Source organism: Colobus angolensis, unplaced genomic scaffold (genome assembly GCF_000951035.1).
Source record: "Colobus angolensis palliatus isolate OR3802 unplaced genomic scaffold, Cang.pa_1.0 Scaffold67, whole genome shotgun sequence".
NCBI classification, from domain to species: domain Eukaryota; kingdom Metazoa; phylum Chordata; class Mammalia; order Primates; family Cercopithecidae; genus Colobus; species Colobus angolensis.
The window spans coordinates 7,675,039-7,695,039 of NW_012120376.1; the positions used below are offsets into that span (position 1 = coordinate 7,675,039).

The following is a 20,001-nucleotide window of genomic DNA, read 5'->3' on the forward strand; positions in this document are numbered from 1 at the left end:
AAAAAAAAAAAAAAGTATTCTGGAGCAACAGTTGGGGAACAGTGGAGAGATATTCAGGGAGGTGGGGAGTCTAGGCAGATGGATTAAAAATCGGAATGAAGGGAAAAGAAGGAGAGGAGAAATGGTACTGATCTGGGAAGACAGAATAGGGTATTCAAGAGGGGGTGAAGAGGTGATTATCTCACTTGCACATCAAGCTCCTGGCTTTGAGGGTCTTGTAGGAAGAACCGGAATGCTTCCTCCCACACTGGGCAGTTGGTACTGTAGACAGCCTGGAGATGTGGAGGAGGGATTAAGGGTGTATACCACAGCACCACTCCTGTTTCTCCAGAAAACCTCACACATAACAGGCATTCTAAAGGGGAAACCATTCCAAGAACAGGCCTCTTCCTGTCCCACCTGGCCCCCGACAATGATGTCCTGGCCCTCACCTTGCTCTCCTGAGTCACATCCTGAATTGACAGTTGTACCATGGGGTTGGGTTCCTTGTTCCCCTTCTTCAGCTGTGGTGGGTACAATCAGAAGTCACCATCTTGGGGGATTTGGTTTTGGTTTTGGTGAAGGAAGGTGGGATCACATCAGAATCCTTTCCCTGCAATGGATCTGATCCCCGCCCTGGGACCCTTGTGTTACATGCTGATACTTCTGGAGCAAAGCAGGCAGTGACAATTGCATCCTCAGCAAGGCAGGGTTGAGGAATGCTACATCCAGGGCTCCTGTTCACCCAAACTCACAGGAAGATCCTGGGCCCGATCCAGGTAGACAACTAAGATGGCAGCTGATGGGGGCTCTGGTCGAGAGGAGACTCCCCGATTCCACTGTAGAACCTGGGAAGGGGTGGTAGTAGTCAGATCTTGGTCCCCGTTCCAAGTCCCCTACACTTCCAGCTACCTACTTCTCCCCTGCCAGCTTCCTGTTTCCCATGTGGCGTACCTGCTCCAGTTTCTCTGCATCTGACAAAAGCGACAGCCATTCTAGCCTCAAGTGAACTTGGCCTTGCCCACCTTGTAGAGGGAACCACTAGAAGAAATTGAGATGTAGTAGAGATCAGATATCTGCTTAACTACTTCCCTACCAACATAGCAACTACCGTCTGCCCAAAGGGTGAGATCAGCCCCCACCTTCCTCTTCTCCCAACTTACATCATCCAGAACACCAGCCTGTAACACCTTCCCTACATCCAGCTTCATTCTGGGGTGGGGAGGGGAGAGGGTAGTGAAAGGAAGAAAAAGGGAGTGTTGTAATTAGCAGCAGGTCAGTGGCCCTCCACTCACCCACCAAGAAATGACTAGCAGATCTCAGATTCCCTTATTCCTCTCAGGAGATATTCACCTGCCTGCGTGAGTGTGTGCATGGTAGGGGTTAGGGGTGGGGAGGTTAGGAAGGAAAACGATACATGATTCCCGGCCCAGAAAGTGAGTAATTACCTCCAGAACCTCAGTAGCATGGGCTTTATTATTATTATTATTATTATTATTTTTTTTTTTCTTTAGAGACGGAGTCTCGCTCTGTCGCCCAGGCTGGAGTGCAGTGGCACGATCTTGGCTCACTGCAAGCTCTGCCTCCTGGGTTCACCCGCCATTCTCTTGCCTCAGCCTCCCAAGTAGCTGGGACTACAGGCGCCCACCACCACGCCTGGCTAATTTTTGCATATTTAGTAGAGATGGGGTTTCACGGTGTTAGCCAGGATGGTCTTGATCTCCTGACCTCATGAACCGCAAGCCTCGGTCTCCAAAAGTGCTGGGATTATAGGCATGAGCCACTGCACCCGGCCAGCATGGGCTTTAGAATCCTAACAGGCAGAGTCTCACCTGCCCAGAAAGTCATCTTTATCTGGATCCTTGTCGAACACCTCCACTTCAATCTCCTGCCCTGGGACCTCGTGTACCATCACCTGGGGAACACAGAAGGTTGAGTGTCTCATGGGGCTGCAGCTGTGAGGATCATCTAATCAGCATCTTCTCTCACGGCCTCCTGGGGCTTCCCCATTTCACACAGCTGCTCAACTCTCCCACCTCGTAAGTCTCTCCCCACTGTGGGTTGAGTTCTTCATCAATGACACGACTGCAGAACGTCTGGGTACCTAAACGCACAAGTGCATACGGGTCTGACTTGCCCTCAATCAGGCCCTTCACATATTTGTCCTTGGAACTCAGCCCTCGAGCAGCCAGCAGGTGAATTCGAATAATGCCCTGGAGGAAGGAATCAGATGGTGAGAAACTAAGGACCCAGCAAGGGGTTCCTGAGAGAAGGATCTATCTAGTGGGGAAAAGGCCATACCCTGGGCAGAGGGGAACGCAACTGAGCCACATCTTGAAGGTCAGGCACAAGGGGCACCAGTAATCGGTTGGGCAACACGAGGAAGGCAGCGATGGAGTCCATGATCATGGTGTCAGAGAGAGAGCTGCATGGGGGCGTAGAAAGGAATGGGTATGGCCTCAACTTCCAGTTTTCTCCTAACCCCAACTATGTTTCCCACACCTAAAGCTGTAAGAAAGTCCTTTTGTAAAAATCCTTTGTGCTACTCTCCTACCTTAATTCCCCACCTACTGCTCTCTCCCTTCCTCACTGCCATCCCCATTGCCTTTTGCAGCCTTCAGCCCTCTTCATTCCCTACCTGCTCCCTCAACCCGAAGAAAAATCACAGTATCAAACTTTCCAGGGGTTTTTGTCTTCACTCCCCAACTGAAGTTGAGGCTCCTAGAGGACACAAGCAGCATCTTTGACTGCTCTGTGTCCCTTAAACCCCTAACCCAGCGCTGGAACACTCAGCAGGTGCTCAGTAAGTCCTTGATACCTAAGTCCTGGGATATCCAGCAGGTTGGTCATCCCTGTCCAGTTGATGTCTAGGGTCTGCAGGGAAAGAGCAGGGGTCAGGACAGATCCTATGGGGTGTGGTCATGCCCATCCAACAGTTGCCAGAACCCCTCGGCCTTCTTGTCAATTCCCTTCTCATTCCGCATCGCTGGCTGCCCTCATCCTCCCAGTCCTCTCTGCTTCCCCTGCTTCCCCATACCCCTTCATTGTTTTCCCTTACCGGGCGCCGGATGAAGAACATCGACACAGCCCCCACAATGGGAAGGTCCCCAATGAGTGGCTCCAGAATCACCCGCAAGACACCATGTAGCTGAGGCAAGAAGAGAAAATCAAAGCCTTTCCCCAGAAAAGTCCCTCTTCTGCCCTCCCAGACTTTCTCAGCCTTGGTCTTTCCAACCTCACAGTTCCCCATATCCCACGAAACGTAGGACAAACATTCCCTATTATGTGGGCCTCTGACATATGGCCTACCTGCATGCCCTTGACTCCTGCTTTGCAGAAATATTTCTTCACTTCTACATCAATCTGCACATCACCTACATAGCTGGGGATTGGTAAAGAAGAGAACCAAGAGGGTTAGTCCTTGGCTGAAGTTGCCGGGAGGGGGAGTGAAGTAGCCTGGACTGACCAGGACACATTGAAGGGGAAGCAGCAGTGGTGAGTGGTATTACCTGATGTTCAAGTCCAGCAGGATCTGCTCTTTTCTCCGACCTGGGTGAACCTTGACTCCAATGATGCGCAATGGCTAGGGAGAGAGAAAGTACTGAGACAGGAGGGAAAGGGAGAAGTACCTCAGTCTACTCCGGGTCACTCACCCTCCCTATCCCACCTCCTCACTTTTCCTCCTCCACACATACCTTTTCACCCAGTTCCACTCGTGTAAATGTAAATGTTTGCAGATGAGGGTTAGATCCCCTAACAGCTGGAGCCACAGTCTCAGCCAGAAGTTTCTCCATATACTGGCCCAGGAAGGGCCAGACCTGGGCCACAATCTGGGAGGAAAGAGAGATGGTCAGAGGAGAACCCAGTCTTCCCTCTCAAGGCAACTTCCTTCAGAATCCCCACGGAGAGCACTGAGGGATGAGGGTGGGTCTGGCAAGAAGAAACGAATTCCCATTCTCCCCTCACGAAGACTAAAAATCAAATCAATCCTCACCTTATTGAGCCATTCAGCCTTTTCCACGTCTGGGAAGCTGACCTGGAGGTGGGGAAGGCAGAGACAGTGAGCTCGCCACCCTCGCCTCTGGTTTCCTACTAAGATGCTGGTGGTATGCCGCAGAGGAGAGGGAGTGTGTAAGTGTGACAGACTCCTCATACTCAGGGTGGATGAGGGGCTGGGATGCCCCAAAGGTTCATTCCTCACAGAATTTGGGGGCTGAGATCTCTCTAATAAGGGAAGCTGACAGGGTAGAAGTCACATTGTTACCCTGTGGGTAGCTCAGGGACGTGGTGAAATGACAGCTGCTGAGAGAGAGAGGAGCAGGAGGAGGAGAAGGGCACATTCTTTCTGGAGGGGGAGGCCCAGTCAAATCAAAGTTTCAGGGAATCCTGGGATTTAAAAAGTCCTGGTTCCAGGCTGACCGTGGTAGCTCACATCTGTAATCTCAGCACTTTGGGAGGCCGAGGCCGGTGGATCATGAGGTCAGGAGTTCGACACCAGCCTGACCAGCATGGTGAAACCCCGTCTCTACAAAAAATACAAAATTAGCTGGGCATGGTGGTGCATGCCTGTAATCCCAGCTACCCAGGAGGCTGAGGTAGGAGAATCACTTGAACCAGGGAGGTGGAGGTTGCAGTGAGCCAAGTTCGGGCCACTGCATTCCAGCCTGGCAACAGAGTGAGAGATTCTGTCTCAAAAAAAAAAAGAAAACAGAAAAGTCCTGCCTTCTCAACTCCCCTCAGACGGGGCTTCTAGAGCAGGAAGGTGAAGGGGGAAGCAAGTCCTTCCTTGAGTCAGGGAGGGGCCAGAAGACCTAATTCGGCCTGGCTTTGTGGGTTTTTTGAGGGGGGGTGGTGTGTGCGTGCTTTCTTTTTTTTTCTTTTCCTCTATCTTTCTCTGTGTGACTCCTTTTAAGGGAAAGGACACCTGTGCTTTGTATTGCGGGTAGATTGGTTTCCATGATGACGAGGAGGAGACAAACATTTGCTGCCTAGGCTACAGGTCCCCTATGGCCATTTCACCCTCTTTCTCCTCCCCTTTCCAGTCCAGGGCCTGGGAAGCTTGGCTGTGTCTGCCTAGTGTCAATTTTGACTCCTCTCTGCTACCATTCTCCCCCTAGACTGGCACCTCTGCTGGCAGGGGCCGAGTAACGGGCTTTGCCTCTGCAAGGCTAAAGAGAAGGCATCCGCCTCAGCACAGCAGACTCGGCCGCCGCAGAAATAAGGGTCTCTGCCCCAACGGAACAAGCGCAGCCCACAGTCCGGAAACGGGTGTGGCCGGCCGAGGGAGTGGGGGGGAGTGTGGGCCGCGGGCACTGCAGCAGCCGCACCACCTCCTCCCGCACCCCGCCCTCCCTCCAGCAGCCGCCTCTGCCGCGCTGCAGCCTGGCGGCTGGAGGCCTGAAGGTGGCTGCCCGAGGGTCGTCCAGGGACCGGGGCTGGGTTCCAGCGGGTACCCGGGGATAAAAGCGAGAAAAGAGAGAACCATAAGGCCTTAAGTGGGTAAAAAGTCTCGAGGGGCATAGCAAAGACTAGGGAAACCTCTGAGAGGTAACGGGACCAGGATTTCCAGGAGCAGCAAAGGCGCGAGTGGCACCAAAAGCAAGAGGGGCGTTGAAGATGGCTTGGCTAGGAGGGAGAGCTTCGGCTGAGACGGGGTCCCCAGATGTTATGACTGCTGTTGCCCAAGAGTAGAGGAAGAAGTCCTGATTCTGTGGAAGGATCCAGTCTGGGCGTGGGAAAGGGTGGGTGGGGAGAGTCAGCAGTCGGTCCCAAGAGTGGCGCGTCCAGCAGGCAGGTGGCTAGCGGGGAGAGAGGGGAAAGTCTGGGGCCCACTGTCCCAAGGCGGGGAGCTGACTCTAGGCATAAGGAGGAAAAGCCCCAGACGGAAGGAGTGGAAGGGGGCTATGCTGCACAGAGGACCGAGGGTGGTCGCTCACCCAGGCAGGTAGCTCTCGATGACTCATATAAAGAGTTTTCGCCGTGAGCTGCTCCTCGTCGTCCAGTAGCTGCCTCGCTGCTCGAAGGCTCCGTTCTTTCTCGTCGCGGACCCGGCGCCAGCCCAGGTAGAGAGCGAGGCCGAAGAGCACGAAACCCACGCTGAGTCCCACTGCCCCGGCCAAATACACCGGTATCAGCACCAGCAACCGCCTCCCGAACGAAGTCAGCACCGCCAGGGCCTCACCCGCCGCGCCAGGGCCAGCAGGTTGGCCCCCAGAACCTGGGTCTAGCTTTGCGTGAGCAGCGGGGGGCTGGTCAGTGGGGTCGGAGGGAGCAGAAGGCTGGTCCATGGGGCTGGGACTGGGGCCCTCTCCTGGAGATCGCTCCATTGTGCCACCTCTGGGAGGATCCGCCCGATCCAGGGACTGGCTGGAGGTTGCCTAGTTGCCTAGTCCTGCGATCAGCTCCCCGCCGCCAGTGGCAAAACGTGATCCCCGGGATGGAGGAGGGGGACTTCAAGCCACGCCCCTCCTTTCTGGCGATTTGGGTTGGTCCGCGCTGCACAGACCAAGGTGGAGTTAAAAGGTTGAAACTCCTCCCCTCTTCCGCGGGGAAGGCAGCGGGTTTCAGATAGGTAGGGCCTCCCTGATTGGGCCCGAAGGCCAGGATGGGAGGTCTGGGATGGCGGGAAAAGGAAGAAAGGGGCTCAGGGGCGGCGTTCGATTGGTAATAAAGAGGAGAAGGCGTGGTGCATCATTCCAGGAGAGGCGGGACCAAGAGCTCCCCCACGTGGGATTGGAGTGCCTGTGGTATGACGTCATGCAGAGCCGCACAGCCAATTTCTTGGTTTTGGAGAAAGCCCAAGTTGCGAAGCTGATGGGTTGTGGAGCGTCAGGATTTCCCTCTACTCATTCGGACAGTTTGGCAGGATTTGGTCTGGGATATGTATATATTCTTTTGCAGACTTTTAGTTTTCATACTCTAAGCACATTCCTTATCCTTCAGCTTTTTCCTGCCTGCCTTTACAAAAGGAAAGGATACGATTGTATTTGGAATGAAAGTGTTTGAAGATTGACCCTGTCTATCCTGTCCCCAATCCCCTACCTTGTTTGTGTGGTGTAACGACTGACCCTGGAGAAAACTGGAGAGTCAGAAAATTACAGAGTTGAGATAATCCAGCCTTCAGGGAAAGTGGGGAAAAAAGCAGAGGAGTGAATAGAAAGTGAGGCTTTATTTCTTTTTGGAAATTTCCAAGAGTTAATAAGTCATCTCTATCATAGAGGATGGTGGGTATAAGACTAGTTGGCTCCAAAAGGGAGGGAGGCAGCGCAAATTATTACATTTTCCAAGAATTTTCTGACCCTGAGGAACTTCTAGGACACTAAAATGAGGGATGAAGAGTGAGGGAAAGACAATTCCCTTTCACATTTGCCTGAGTTAGAAGGAAGGTTTGCCAGTCAGGTACAGAACTAATGCAGTCCCACAGTGTACTGTGTAGGTTTAGGAAGGAAAAAGTGCAGGGTACACCGATGACTATTGTTACTAGTTAACTGGCCTTAGAGGTAGAGTGTTGTCCTGGGATCTAGGTACTAGGCTAACTGGATGTTGATGACGGAAGTGTTGGTCATAAGATGATTACCTTTTTATGCAGTATATATGGGGCATATTATGTAAATCTGTCAGATGCAGCAGCAGAACTGGGGTTGATCATTGGGGAGAAACTAGCCATTTCTTAGAGGAAGTGTCTTACAGGATGAGGCCTGCAGCTGATAAATTTTCTCTGGTTCTGCAGGGCATAGAATTCATCAGCCTATGTTTACCAAAGCTGCTTAAAACCTGTCCCTGCCCAGCCTCTATCACTTAAATTTTTTCACTTCCTTTTCTCTACTTCCCTAGGGCCAGTAGTATCTCAACTGCTTCATTCAGTTTGCAGAACTATTTAAGAAACAATATTCTCTCTCCTACATCCTCCGTATTCCCAGAGGTGAGCAGGTAGAAAAGGAAACAAGGAACTTGGAGGAATTATGAGTGATCTGCTCACCAACTGATAAAGCAGAACTACAGCAGGAACATGGATGAAACTCCTGAGAGAGAAACCTCTCTATAAACTGAAATTTGCCAAGCACTGGAGTAGGGGAGGAGGTTCCTGAGGATGGGAGAATGGAGAGGATGACCTATGGATGTTCCTTTCCAAACTTCTCCCTTCCTCACCTCATCCAGATCATCAGAGATTATATAGGGAATAAAACTTCATCCTCAGGAAGGTCTTGTCCCGGCTGGGGCCCAGGAGCCACAGGATCAGCAGCTGCAATGCAGTTAGTTACCAACACAAGTAAACAGGGTGTGTCCCCGCCCACTGATAATTCTGCTGCCCAGGTGCCACCTGGTGGTGATAAGCAGTAAGTGAACAACAGGAAGGGATGGCCATTTGTTAGAGGAAGTGTCTTACAGCATGAGGCCTACAGGAGGAGAGAATAAACTTCCTGGAGTTGCAATCTGCATTTATATGTAAACCATAATCGCCTCCAAAAGGCAGAGGGTGAGATACGGTACTCTGATCTCAGCTCACAAAGATGGGAAGGGCAACAAGATTTGAGGAAATTCCTTCTGTATTCTTTATTCCTCAGAAGTTACTGCCAAGCCAGGCGCAGTGGCTCACCCTGTAATCCCAGCGCTTCGGGAGGCCAAGGCAGGCGGATCACCTGACGTCAGGAGTTCAAGACCAGCCTGGCAAACATGGCAAAACCCCCTCTACTGAAAATACAAAAATTAGCCAAGCATGGTGGCAGATGCCTTGTAATCCCAGATACTCTACTTGGGAGGCTGAGGCAGGAGAATCACTTGAACCCAAGAGGTGGAGGTTGCAGTGAGCCGAGATCACGCCACTACACTCCAGCCTGGGCAAAAGAGTGATACTCTGTCTCAAAAAACAAACAAACAAACAAACAAACTGCCAGGTAATGATCCCTTTGTTGGATGGCTATATCATTAGAACTTTCTTATGTCAAGTCTGGAGTCAGACTGCCTGAATAGATTCCTGGCCCCATTCCTTACTTGCAGAACCCTGGGCGGGTTACTTTTTTAAGCCTGCTTTCTCCTCTGTAAATGGGTACAATAATAGTACCCCTTGTGTCAGTGAGATGTTGCATGTAAAGTGCCTAGCACAGAGCCTTGGCTTACATTAAGCAGTCAACGAATGTTAGCTGGCTGGGCGCAGTGGCTCACACCTGTAATCCCAGCACTTTGGGAGGCCGAGGCGGGCGGATCATGAGGTCAGGAGATCGAGACCATCCTGGCTAACACGGCGAAACCCCGTCTCTACTAAAAATACAAAAAATTAGCCAGGCGCGGTGGTGGGCGCCTGTAGTCCCAGCTACTTGGGAGGCTGAGGCAGAATGGCATGGACCGTGGAGGTGGAGCTTGCAGTGAGTGGAGATCGCGCCACTGCACTCCAGACTGGGGGACACAGTGAGACTGTGTCTCAAAAAAAAACCAAACAGGCCAGGCACGGTGGCTCAAGCCTGTAATCCCAGCACTTTGGGAGGCTGAGACGGGTGGATCACGAGGTCAGGAGATCGAGACCATCCTGGCCTACACGGTGAAACCCTGTCTCTACCAAAAAAAATACAAAAAATTAGCCAGGCGAGATGGCGGGCGCCTGTAGTCCCAGCTACTCAGAAGGCTGAGGCAGGAGAATGGCGTAAACCTGGGAGGCAGAGCTTGCAGTGAGCTGAGATCGCGCCACTGCACACTCCAGCCTGGGCGACAGAGCGAGACTCCGTCTCAAACAACAACAACAACAACAAACAAACAAAAAACCAAAAAACAAAAAAACAAAGTTAGCCATTATTCTAGAACTCCCTTTTTATTTCCTGTGTAGCAAACAGGACCTTCCTCCACTGGGCAGCCCTTCAAATATTTGTAGACTTCTATTTGAAGCTTTCTCTTGCCAGCCTTTTCTTTTTTCCAGCAAACCACACTGGTTTGTCAGTGGCCCTCTTTAAAAATTACATTTAGAAGAACACACTACTAAGTGGTTATACTTAACGCAGAACATAGACTGCTGTATTTATAATCCATTACCAAGGTTCTACTGCCCTTATGGAGCCTCCTAGAAAGATGCCTAGAACATAGCATGCTCTTAATAAATATTTATAAATGGACACATTGAGGGCTAAGATTCTATTTTTTTGCAGCCAACTCGAAGTCCCAGGTTGTTCTCATGTGAATTATTGCTCATATAGATCTCTAACATTGTTCCCCTGACAAGCTCAAGATCTAAGCAATTTTTTAGTGTGAGAGTGCTCCAGTGTTTTAGTCAATCCAAGTTACAGACACTTTGAATATTATTTAGCTCTTCCTGTGTTACTGTTGATAAATGGGCTTTTTATGTTTACCCAAGTTGGGTTTTTTCTTTTTATAATAAAACACAGCCCGGCCGGGCGCGGTGGCTCAAGCCTGTAATCCCAGCACTTTGGGAGGCCGAGACGGGCGGATCACGAGGTCAGGAGATCGAGACCATCCTGGCTAACACGGTGAAACCCCGTCTCTACTAAAAAATACAAAAAAAAAGCTAGCCGGGCGAGGTGGCGGCGCCTGTAGTCCCAGCTACTTGGGAGGCTGAGACAGGAGAATGGCGTAAACCCGGGAGGCGGAGCTTGCAGTGAGCTGAGATCCCGCCACTGCACTCCAGCCTGGGTGACAGAGCGAGACTCCATCTCAAAAAAAAAAAAAAAAAAAAAAAACACAGCCCTTGGGCTTATCACTAAAGAACAGAGATTTCTCCAACATAAATGCACTAACCAACACTAAGTACAAGTGTCCAGTTTGATTCCACCAAATGCTACTATTTTTTTTCTTATTATTTTTTAACCAGAGCCATTTGAAAGGAAAAAATGCTACTATTAACTGACCCGTAATTTTCCTCTTATCTGTGATGACTTAGCAGGTGAGAGGAAAGCAGCTCCTGTAATCTGGGAACTGGCCTGACACAGCCAGGCTTCAGAGCTGTTAGGGCTGACCTGGTGCTCACAGGTAGCACCTGTAAGCTACGTGTGTTTGTGTCCAAAAGTTCTCTTCTATTTGAGGTCAGCAGTTCTCTTGGACACAATCTCACAAAACACCAGCATTGGACAAGATCACTCAGTGACTGTGATGAAGTGAGACAAAAAACAAAATCACTTGACAATTTTGTTTAAGCACAAAACAAGGTCAGTGTGCAAACCACAAAACAGCAAACATCCCCTTTCCCAACTAGTGACTTCATCGACTGCAGCTTAGGTTCACTTGTCTGCCCTTCTTCTAGACAAGCTACCCAATCATAGAGTTATCCTTGCTTCCCTTAACAGCACCCAACCCATAAAAACACCCACTTTCTTGAATCTTCCCCAAAATCACTTAACCAAAGTCTAAGTCCTCTAAGTCCTTCCTAACACCCTCATGCTGAGACACACCATGTATTCTCAATGGTGAGCCCTCCCCCTCACTGCAATAAGCATTAAACCCAACTTGCTCAATTACCAGGTGTATTCTTGGTGGTCTTTAGCTGGAGTAAATATATACAAGACATACAATGTCTAAAGTTTCCAAATCTACCTCTTTGGAGATAACTTGGCAAGGAGGAAATACAGTCAGTCAAGATTTGACTGATAATTCATGTTGGTATCTATTGTGACATTCTTCTCTAAATGCTCGTAAGCCATCTAATAGTCTAGAGTTGCCGGGCACGGTGGTTCCCACCTGTAATCCCAGCACTTTGGGAGGCTGAGGCGGGTGGATCACGAGAGATCGAGACCATTCTGGCCAACATGATGAAACCCCGTCTCTACTAAAAATAAAAAAATTAGCTGGGCTTGGTGGGGGGCGCCTGTAGTCCCACCTACTCAGGAGGCTGACACAACAGAATCGCTTGAACCCAGGAGGCGCATGTTGCAGTGAGCTGAGATTGTGCCACTACACTCCAGTCTTCTGGCGACTGAGCAAGACTCCATCTCAAAAAAAAGAAAAAAAAAATTGTGCCCCAAAAAACATTAAGCTTATCAATGTGTTGCTTCTAAAATCCACAAACAATGTTAGCCCACTTTGTCTTTGGGCTTTTTAATGACTGGCCTTGACCTAGCCCACCATCTGCAATCCCAGATGTGACCTGAGTGATCAACCAGACAAGACAGCAAGAGGTAGCAGGAAATATAATGAAGGAGAACACAATCCAGGATCACTCTCTACCCCCAAATCTACTGTCCCATTAAACTAGACACCTGAGTTGTTTTCCCTACATCAGCTGTGAGCTGAGGAGGAACTGAGGTTTGACTACTGGGGCCCCTGGCCTTACTGACTTAAGCAGATTTAAAACTTCTGGTCCTATGTGGAGACAGAGGAAAGGGATGGACCCTGAGCCTTGTGTCCCTAGAAGGACTCTTTTCCCAGACCTCCCAAGCCTTGAAGGCTTAAGGAACTGGCCACTGAAGAAGGGCTGGCGTAGGAGGGACACTGACTGCCATCAACTCCACCTGTCCTGCTCTGTTTGAATAAGGACCTGTCAACTATGTAACATCCCATCCCCATTTCTCAGTAAATACACCCTCCTTACTGCCTGCCCTGCTAAATGACCCTAGGAGCCCTGGTTACTAAGGCAACCTGGGAATAGCACATACCGACAGAGACCAGAAACAGATGGGACTATTTTTAAACTAGACTAGGTGGCTCCAAAGCTTTTGCCCCATAAAGTGCCTTCCCCAAAGCCCCATTTGGTCTTGTTCTGGGTCCCTACCCTTCACTGGCTTCTATCTATCTTACCAAAGCTATGTGAGGCTGGGGTCTTTATCCCATTTTGGCATGAGATCTATTTACTGCTCCCATCTTCCACACAGAATATCTAAGCAAGTTTTCACTGCCTCCATTTGTTAAAAATAATTGTTCTTTTATTTCTTTGGAAAGTAGTGGGCCCTGCCCTATGGATTTTCAGGCCAAACTAGGGTAATGAATGCTTCCCTAGTCTTTGGGCTGGAGCACTATGGTCCCAGCCTTCCCAGGGCCCAGAAGCAATTCCTTTATTGTCCAACCCAACCAACTAGGACCCAAATTGTCTGAAGGCTCCTGTCAGGCCTTCTCTCCTAACCACCCACTTCCCAATCTTTCCTGGCTTTCCCTCTGGGCAGGGTATTTTTTTCTTCCAAAACCAGTGCTGGAACCTGTGCTGTGCAGAAGAGAGGACAAGACGAGGGATGTTCCCAAATTCCCATGAGGACACAGCCCTTCAGTCAGTCCTTCCTCTCTGCTGGCTTCAGTCTGCATTCCTCTGCAAGCCCCCACTGTGAGGCCTGAAGATGGACAAGAGGACCCTCATAAAACGGAGGTGAGAGAAAACACACCAACCCAACCCCTCCTCAGGACATACTCCTTGTAGTCTCTTGTCCTAGTTCTCAAGGGAGCCCTTCAGACAGGGCTGGGGAGGGCTAGGCAAGTGGGCAAGGGCCCCTTGACCCCAGCCCTGGGAGGCTATACCAGGGGAGTGTCCATTAGCCCCATCAGTGTGGCATGGCCGTGATGCGCATGCTCTGGGAAGCGATAGGGTAAGTCACCATGGGAGTGGTGGTGTGGCTCATTGTGATTCCTGCCAAGGGTTGGGCCATCGATACAGCCACAGGGGCCACAGGAGCCACAGATACAGCCACAGGAGCCATGGAGACAGGTGGGGGTGCCATTCCCTGGGCAATTGTTTGAGCCAGGGCAGCTGACAGTGGCGTGATCTCTGGGGTCAAGTGTGGGGGTGGGGGTGGTGGAGCAGCAGGAGGTGCAGCATTAGTTGGGGGAGCCGCTGGAGCTCCAGCAGGGGCCACCAGTTCTTGCTGGGACACTGGACGAGGCTGTAGAGCCTGGCTGCTGAGAGTAGTGTGAGTCTGGGCAATGCCATGGTTAAAAGTAGCGACAGTGCCCACGGTGGGGGCCAGAGTCTGCTCAGTCGCTGGTGCAGTGGAGCTCAGGGTTATGACCTTGGCCTGATTGCGGAACTGAGCATTTTGTTCCAGTAATACCTCATTGGTGGCCAGCAGGTTACTGACCTGCTTCTTTAACTCCTCTACCCGCTTCCTGAGCATGGCATTCTCCTCCTCTAGCAGTCTGCACTCCACCCCTCGCGGTGGAGCCAAGCTATATTCATATGACTCAAAATGAGGGCCATCAGGGGGGCAGCATCCACCTCGCCGGCGTTTTGGGCCTGGCTCATGGTCCTCAAAGCCCCTGTCAGGAAGGTCATAGATATCATAGAGGTCATGACGTCGTCCTGGGAGGACTGAGCCTGTTGAGCCCCCACCAGTGCCTCCTCCACCCCGAGCATCAAACTCAAAATCCCGCTGCAGGTGACGGAACTTGCACTTGGCTCCTCTCTGACAGTCACCCTTGAGAAAGTCACGGCAGATAGGGACCTCCTCCTTGCCATTTGGTAGGTCTGCCGGTGAAAGGCCAAGGCCAGCTGCTACTTTCTGCCTCAGCCGTGGGGGAAGCTCTCCTGTCTTCTTATAGCCATCCTCATCCTCCTTGGAGCCATGGATGAAACGGCAATTTGGGCGGCTACACTCCTTGTTTTGGAAGTCATGGCAGAAGATGAACTCGTTTTTGCTCACCCCCAAGTTGGACACCTCGCTCATGTCTGGGTGGCGATATCGGCAACGCTTGCCTCGCTTGCACACATTCCTCAAGAAGTCTCTACAGATGGCATCTGAGCTGGCCCCGCCACTGCCTGTCCCTGCCCCACTGGCCTCCTCGCTGCCACCACCTCCAGGGCCTCCACCGCTGCTCCCGGTACCGTTGGCATAGCTGTCCCGGTCAGGCATCCTGGTCCCGCCCAACTCTGGGTTTTCTTTATCTTGCCACTCTTGGTGACCACTACAAAAGAGGAGAACTGTATTAAACAGGAGTCCTCCAGGGAGATCCCACTCTTCCTGACTATAGAGCAGGCGGCCCAGAGGGGCAATGGCTTTAGAGATGGAGAATCTAAGGGATAAGAATTCTGGCTGAAACGTCTGACTCATCAAAAGTCCCGCCCAGGCTTTTGTGCACCTGGTCTGGGTCAGAATGATTCACACTTGCCTGGCTAACAGAGGAGGGAAGGAGTTGGGGTGAAGCCACCTAATTTCACTAATGACGATAGGCCCAGGAGGAAGCAGGGAAAAAACAGTGTTGGATTTCATCTTTCCTTCTGAGCTGACCTTATTAAAGTTGTGGAAGTGACCTTATTAAAGTTGTGGAAGTGAAATTAAAACTGCAGTCAGTATCTGAACAGTCTGGGAGGAAACTGGGAATAGTGCCCAAGATGGGCTACTGAGCTACTAGGGTTGTAGAAGATGGTAACAAAACTTCCTTAACCCCTTTTCCTTTTCCTCAGGTGAGGGCTCTGTACGTATCAAATCTCTAGAAGCCAAGAAATCCTGGGTGAAGAGACTGGTGTCACCAGCTTGAGGGGAGTCTCAAAACTTGTCATATTTTAGTATTCCCTCCTACCCATCATCACTGTCAGCAGCAGAGAGGTCAGCCCCCCTCTATTTCAGGGTAGCAGTTCTAAGTTAGAATCTCCACTTCTAGATTTCCAGGGCTAACCATTTGTGATAAGGTCAAGGTGGGAAGGAGTTAATTTCACGGGAACAAGTGACCTTTCCCCATTCTCCACCCACTTCCTACTCCCCTCTGTGAAGATCCCACTGACATCCAGCCACACCACTCCTCAACCCATAAAGATCCTCTTTATTTATAGACTCCATAAAAGCTTTTTAAGTCTCCTATTTCCCAAGAGAGCTTTGGAATGTCAGTCCACTGCCCTGGTTCTAGCCCTCCCCTCTCTCCACCCCTAGTAAGACCTGGAGTCCCTGCTACCACGTGTCTGACCTCCCAAGCCTTTCCTATGCGGTGTTCAGGCTCCCCCTGCTGCTGAAATAGGAAAACTTCACATTGTTCCCTTTGGGCATAAGGGAATCTTTCCTGATTACTTTGGCCTTGACCTACCCCACCCCACTGCTGTGACTTTGCCTTTAGATCTCCCTAAAATGAATGAACCAAACCAGAGACTACAGTTACATGAGAATCTGTAAGAGCGTCCTCCTCCTCTAAAGGGAGATAGTCCCAGAATAATAGAAGCAATCAAGGAAAGAAGTGGTAAAAGATACAAACTTTTAGTAAAGGGGAATGACCAGGTGAAGTACAAATGCCATCTATCCAAACCTGGCTCACGTTGCAAGTCGCACCAGCAGCAGATAATTAGATATGATGCTCCTCCCCACCCAACTCTCCCAGAATTGATACCTGAGGTAGCTCAGGTGAAGTCCGGGGCTCCTGTGGGTCTCCACCTCCACATCACTGCTGGGTTCTGAGCAGGAGAAAAACAGAGACTTGGGTGGAAGGAGGGGTAAGAGTGGAGGACTATGGGGTGGTTGTCACAAGAAAGAAATCTGACAAAACGGCAAAGGATTTTCTTTGGGAATGTCAGGATTTTCTCAGGGTTCAAACTGAACTTCACCTGTCCAAGGGAGAAGCGGCCAGTAACAAGAGTAAGAGATAAAACTAATTCGGAAGGACTGGGAGCATGGGTTGGAAAACCAGCTCTGAGTGAACAAAGGGTGCGGGACGCCCTGCATCAAGATGAAAGAGGATGTGAGGGTCAGAGCCCGGCTAAGGGTTGGAGTTAGTAATGGCTAGTGAGGAACCTTAAAAGGGCAGCGCCTGACAGTGCAGTGGGATGGCCGATTAGACTTGGAGGCAGTGATTGTGACGCTTCCCAACACCCTAGAGTTTGCGAAAAAAAGTCCTAGGAGTTTTCCCGCAGCAAGTCTTCTAGCTTGGCAGGTTCTGTGCAGTGCCGCTGGCGCTCAGCCGTGGGCTACGTGAAAGGGACACTAAGGGCGCGCGAAGTGAAGCGAGGAGCTGGGGCTCCAGGTGTCATCAAGCTGAGGGGATGGGCAGGGTTGTGACGTCACGAAGCTGGCGTTTGCTCGCGATGCGGGGTCAGTCAGAAAAGGGGCACTGCCCTGGGGTGTGAGGACGAGCCAGCTCGGTTCTGGGGGGCCTTGTGTGGCCCGGCCGAGCCCAGTCGCTGGGCCGGCCCCGACTCCTCCCCTCCGGGCGCGGCCTCCACCTAAGTCTCCCGCCTCCCTCACCTGCCGCCGCCGCCGTAGTTGCTGCTGCCGCCTGCCGGTCCTCTAGCTTCGACAAAGAGCCGCCCACCCGATCGCTCTTCCGCTTCCTGCGGAAGAAGTGACGCTCTAGCTAGCAGACCCGGAACCATACTCTATGGTGTACAAAGTATGCGTGCGACATGCCGCAGGAAGTTCCCACCACGCTTTGCGTGTCACCATGGCAACCTAACCCAAACGCGCGACATACTCGACTAAGCAGTAGTGGTCAAAGCAGGCCTCCTGGAAGGTAGGGGCGGTACCAGCATTGGCCCCAAATGACCCGCGAAATCTAAAACCTGCCTCCAGAGACATATCATATTCCATCGAGCTCCATCGAGATGCAAACCACACCACATAACCCGGCTGTTGCCTTTGATATCCTCCATAGCACAGGTAGTGACAGGGCAAACTGTAGTGATAGAAAACCCCCACCCGATGGAACCATAAAAAACATAATAGACAAGACGATTTAATTCTTCAGCTAAAAGAGCGGAAGAGGTGATTTATTTTAGGGTTGTTACACTCGGCCACAAATAAACACAGAAATAGTCCAGAATGTCACAAGTCCAGGGCAGAGGACCAACATGGGCAGTTTTGTTTATGAGCAAGGTGGGTCTCAGAGGTGATCGGCGATCAGAGGGCGATGAAGTTCTAGCTCCATTGAGACAAGCTCTAGACAGTAGCATGCAGTCCCACAACTTGTACCAGCATCCCCAGCGCCTGGCATTCCATGTTTCTGCTCCTGTGGCCTCCACGATGCAACAAGCTAGCGGTTTACTTGGACCTCTGCCTCATCTTTCTTCTTTTGCGCTTCAGCCTGAAAAGCAGACACAGGAATGGAATATACCTATTCTCAAACCAGAGTTCTCTCCCTCCCACATAAAATCAAACATGCACATAACATGAGGTGGTAAAATGAACAAGTACTACGGCTCTATCGTCCTCTGTTCTATCCTTTGCTCTAAGAAGAAAACACTCCAACATTTTTCTCCTAAAGATCTTTTAAGATTTCCAAACCAAATATTTCTCCTAAGTTTTGTCCAAGGAATCTCCCTCCTCCTGGGCTGGCAAAGTCTCCAACATACCTGCGCATTCGCTTCTTCCTCCACTAGCAACCGTTCACAAGCAGCAGATAATTTTTTTAAAAAAAAAGAGAGATAAAGCTTATTAGTAGGCTTAGGAGGGATATGAAATGCACTCTTTAGAACCGGGCAGATTCTCAACCAAGTATGAGATTGGTCGTAGCAACTACATCAGAAACTTGGACACCCTCGCAACATAAAAGCAGAATTCCACCCTTTTCTAATTCCCACCCTCTCTACCCATAGCACTTAACCGCTAGCTCTCTTACAAACTACTACTTTTCCTCTCCCACCAGCTCTTGGTACCCTTGAAACCCAGTAGTTCAGGAGGTATGGCGGACTTGCCTTAGTCTCCCCCTACTACTCGCCAACTCCTACTTCCCAAGCTTACTACCAGGAACCGCTCACCTTGGCTCTCATGGCGCAGAGGTTTCTACAGGGAAAAAGAGAAAGGTTACAGTTAATTTGGTGTGATGATGGTAAGTGCCGAGGTCAGATGTCTACGGATTGTACGCGGAATCCGATCACAGGAACCAACCACACTCACCCAAAAAAATGGCGCTAAGGCCGAGAGAAAGCCGATATTCCGTCTACGGCTATTTAATGGAGCGCCGGGTGTCGTCACTTCCGCTTTCCACCTCTTTTCCCCAAGGGCGGGGTTACCCAATGGGCGTAACAATGGTTTTCGGACCCTATTGAGGAGGAGTAGGTTGAGTTAGTTCTCTCCGAAGACTGAGTATTTGGTTTTCGAGTTACCAATTCCCCCCCAGGTTTAGTATGAGGACGCTGTGTTATTTAAACGTTAGCACCTCTTTCCAATATTGGACCGAGAGGTGCCCACGGGGAAAATGTAGTAACCGCCACCTTCCCTCGCATTGCTTCTTGGGAGTTGCAGTTCCCTGGAGAAGTCCTCCATTTTGCTGTGGATTGGCGCGAACTGTACAGAAATTCTTGTTTTACTGGTTTCCCTTCTTTTCTTTTCTCTTTTTTTCTTTTTTGAGACAGGATCTCACTGGGTCACCCAGGCCGGAGTGCAGTGACGGGATCTCGGCTCATCGCAATTTCCACCTCCTGGGTTCAAGCGATTCTCCCGTCTCAGCCTCCCGAGCAGCTGGGACAACAGGCGCGCGCCACTTGGCTAATTTTTGTATTTTTAGTAGAGACGAGGTTTCGCCGTGTTGCCCAGGCTGGTCTCGAACTCCTGAGCTCAAGCGATCCGCCCGCCTCGGCCTCCCAAAGTGCTGGGATTAAAGGCATGCGCCACCACGCCCAGCCGGTTTGCCTTATTTTCTGAAATAAATTGCTTCAGGGTGATTCGATTCCGGAACCATCGAAGGTCCTAAGATTTCAGAACATAGGAAGATATAAAGTGGGGATTCGGGAAAGCTACCATACTTCAAAAAATATCCTTTCACTGTTTAAGATAGAGCAATTCTTTTTCCTAAACTTCAAGAATAAAATAGCTGACTATGGTCTTTCCTCACGAAGCCTGAAGGAAAATATCACTAGAGATTCCTGGCTACAATGCATCATTTGTTCAGAAAATTTTACGTCAGCGGGCTGGGCGCGATCATCCCAGCACTTTGGGAGGCTGAGGTGGGGGAATCTCGAGCCCAGGAAGTCGAGGCTGCAGTGACCTATGCAGTGATTCTCTAGGGGTGAAGAGCGAACCAATGGACATAGGGAGAAAATTAGCCAAATCTAGGGAAAGTATGACATTTGGTGTCACGATAAAGAACTTCCCATGGGGCCGGGCGCGGTGGCTCAAGCCTGTAATCCCAGCACTTTGGGAGGCCGAGACGGGTGGATCACGAGGTCAGGAGATCGAGACCATCCTGGCT

At 50.7% G+C, this 20,001-nt stretch overlaps 3 protein-coding genes and 1 pseudogene across 6 annotated transcripts in view; 1 reads left to right on the forward strand and 3 right to left on the reverse strand.

The window, feature by feature from the left end:
- Window positions 1–6,579, reverse strand: part of ESYT1 (extended synaptotagmin-like protein 1) — an 18,359-nt gene extending 11,780 nt beyond the window's left edge. Inside the window, 15 exon segments of the mRNA XM_011926132.1 lie at window positions 143–272; window positions 432–503; window positions 735–827; window positions 934–1,020; window positions 1,143–1,191; window positions 1,812–1,894; window positions 2,016–2,192; window positions 2,281–2,404; window positions 2,798–2,853; window positions 3,038–3,127; window positions 3,289–3,361; window positions 3,489–3,562; window positions 3,675–3,809; window positions 3,974–4,015; window positions 5,916–6,579. Coding sequence (XP_011781522.1) covers window positions 143–272; window positions 432–503; window positions 735–827; window positions 934–1,020; window positions 1,143–1,191; window positions 1,812–1,894; window positions 2,016–2,192; window positions 2,281–2,404; window positions 2,798–2,853; window positions 3,038–3,127; window positions 3,289–3,361; window positions 3,489–3,562; window positions 3,675–3,809; window positions 3,974–4,015; window positions 5,916–6,305 — 1,675 coding nt within the window. The 5' untranslated portion in view covers window positions 6,306–6,579.
- Window positions 6,580–12,411: 5,832 nt separating this feature from the next.
- On the reverse strand, window positions 12,412–17,220 carry ZC3H10 (zinc finger CCCH-type containing 10). Of its 4 annotated transcripts, XM_011926136.1 has the most exons (4): window positions 17,061–17,117; window positions 16,210–16,273; window positions 14,596–14,799; window positions 12,412–14,034 (listed from the first exon to the last, which is right to left on the reverse strand). In XM_011926136.1, the coding sequence occupies exons 3-4, from the start codon at window positions 14,745–14,747 to the stop codon at window positions 13,443–13,445; spliced, it is 744 nt and encodes a 247-aa protein (XP_011781526.1). In that variant the 5' UTR covers window positions 14,748–14,799; window positions 16,210–16,273; window positions 17,061–17,117; the 3' UTR covers window positions 12,412–13,442. The 4 variants fall into 4 exon arrangements, with proteins under 4 accessions (XP_011781526.1, XP_011781523.1, XP_011781525.1 ...); XM_011926133.1 differs by having other exon boundaries at window positions 12,412–14,799; window positions 17,061–17,220; XM_011926135.1 differs by having other exon boundaries at window positions 12,412–14,799; window positions 16,210–16,423; window positions 17,061–17,159.
- A 324-nt stretch (window positions 17,221–17,544) lies between these two features.
- On the reverse strand, window positions 17,545–18,777 carry RPL41 (ribosomal protein L41). The gene is made up of 4 exons (XM_011926137.1): window positions 18,708–18,777; window positions 18,569–18,593; window positions 18,164–18,186; window positions 17,545–17,895 (listed from the first exon to the last, which is right to left on the reverse strand). The coding sequence occupies exons 2-4, from the start codon at window positions 18,578–18,580 to the stop codon at window positions 17,853–17,855; spliced, it is 78 nt and encodes a 25-aa protein (XP_011781527.1). The 5' UTR covers window positions 18,581–18,593; window positions 18,708–18,777; the 3' UTR covers window positions 17,545–17,852.
- LOC105500613 overlaps window positions 18,634–20,001 on the forward strand; it is a 2,847-nt pseudogene continuing 1,479 nt past the window's right edge.

Excerpts from the sequence above, each read along its gene's own strand:
- ZC3H10 (XM_011926133.1), bottom strand. The coding sequence starts at position 14,747 with ATGCCTGACCGGGACAGCTATGCCAACGGTACCGGGAGCAGCGGTGGA.
- RPL41 (XM_011926137.1), bottom strand. Across the intron at positions 17,896-18,163 it reads AGGAAGAAGCGAATGCGCAG|GCTGAAGCGCAAAAGAAGAA; the intron begins GTATGTTGGAGA and ends TCTGCTTTTCAG.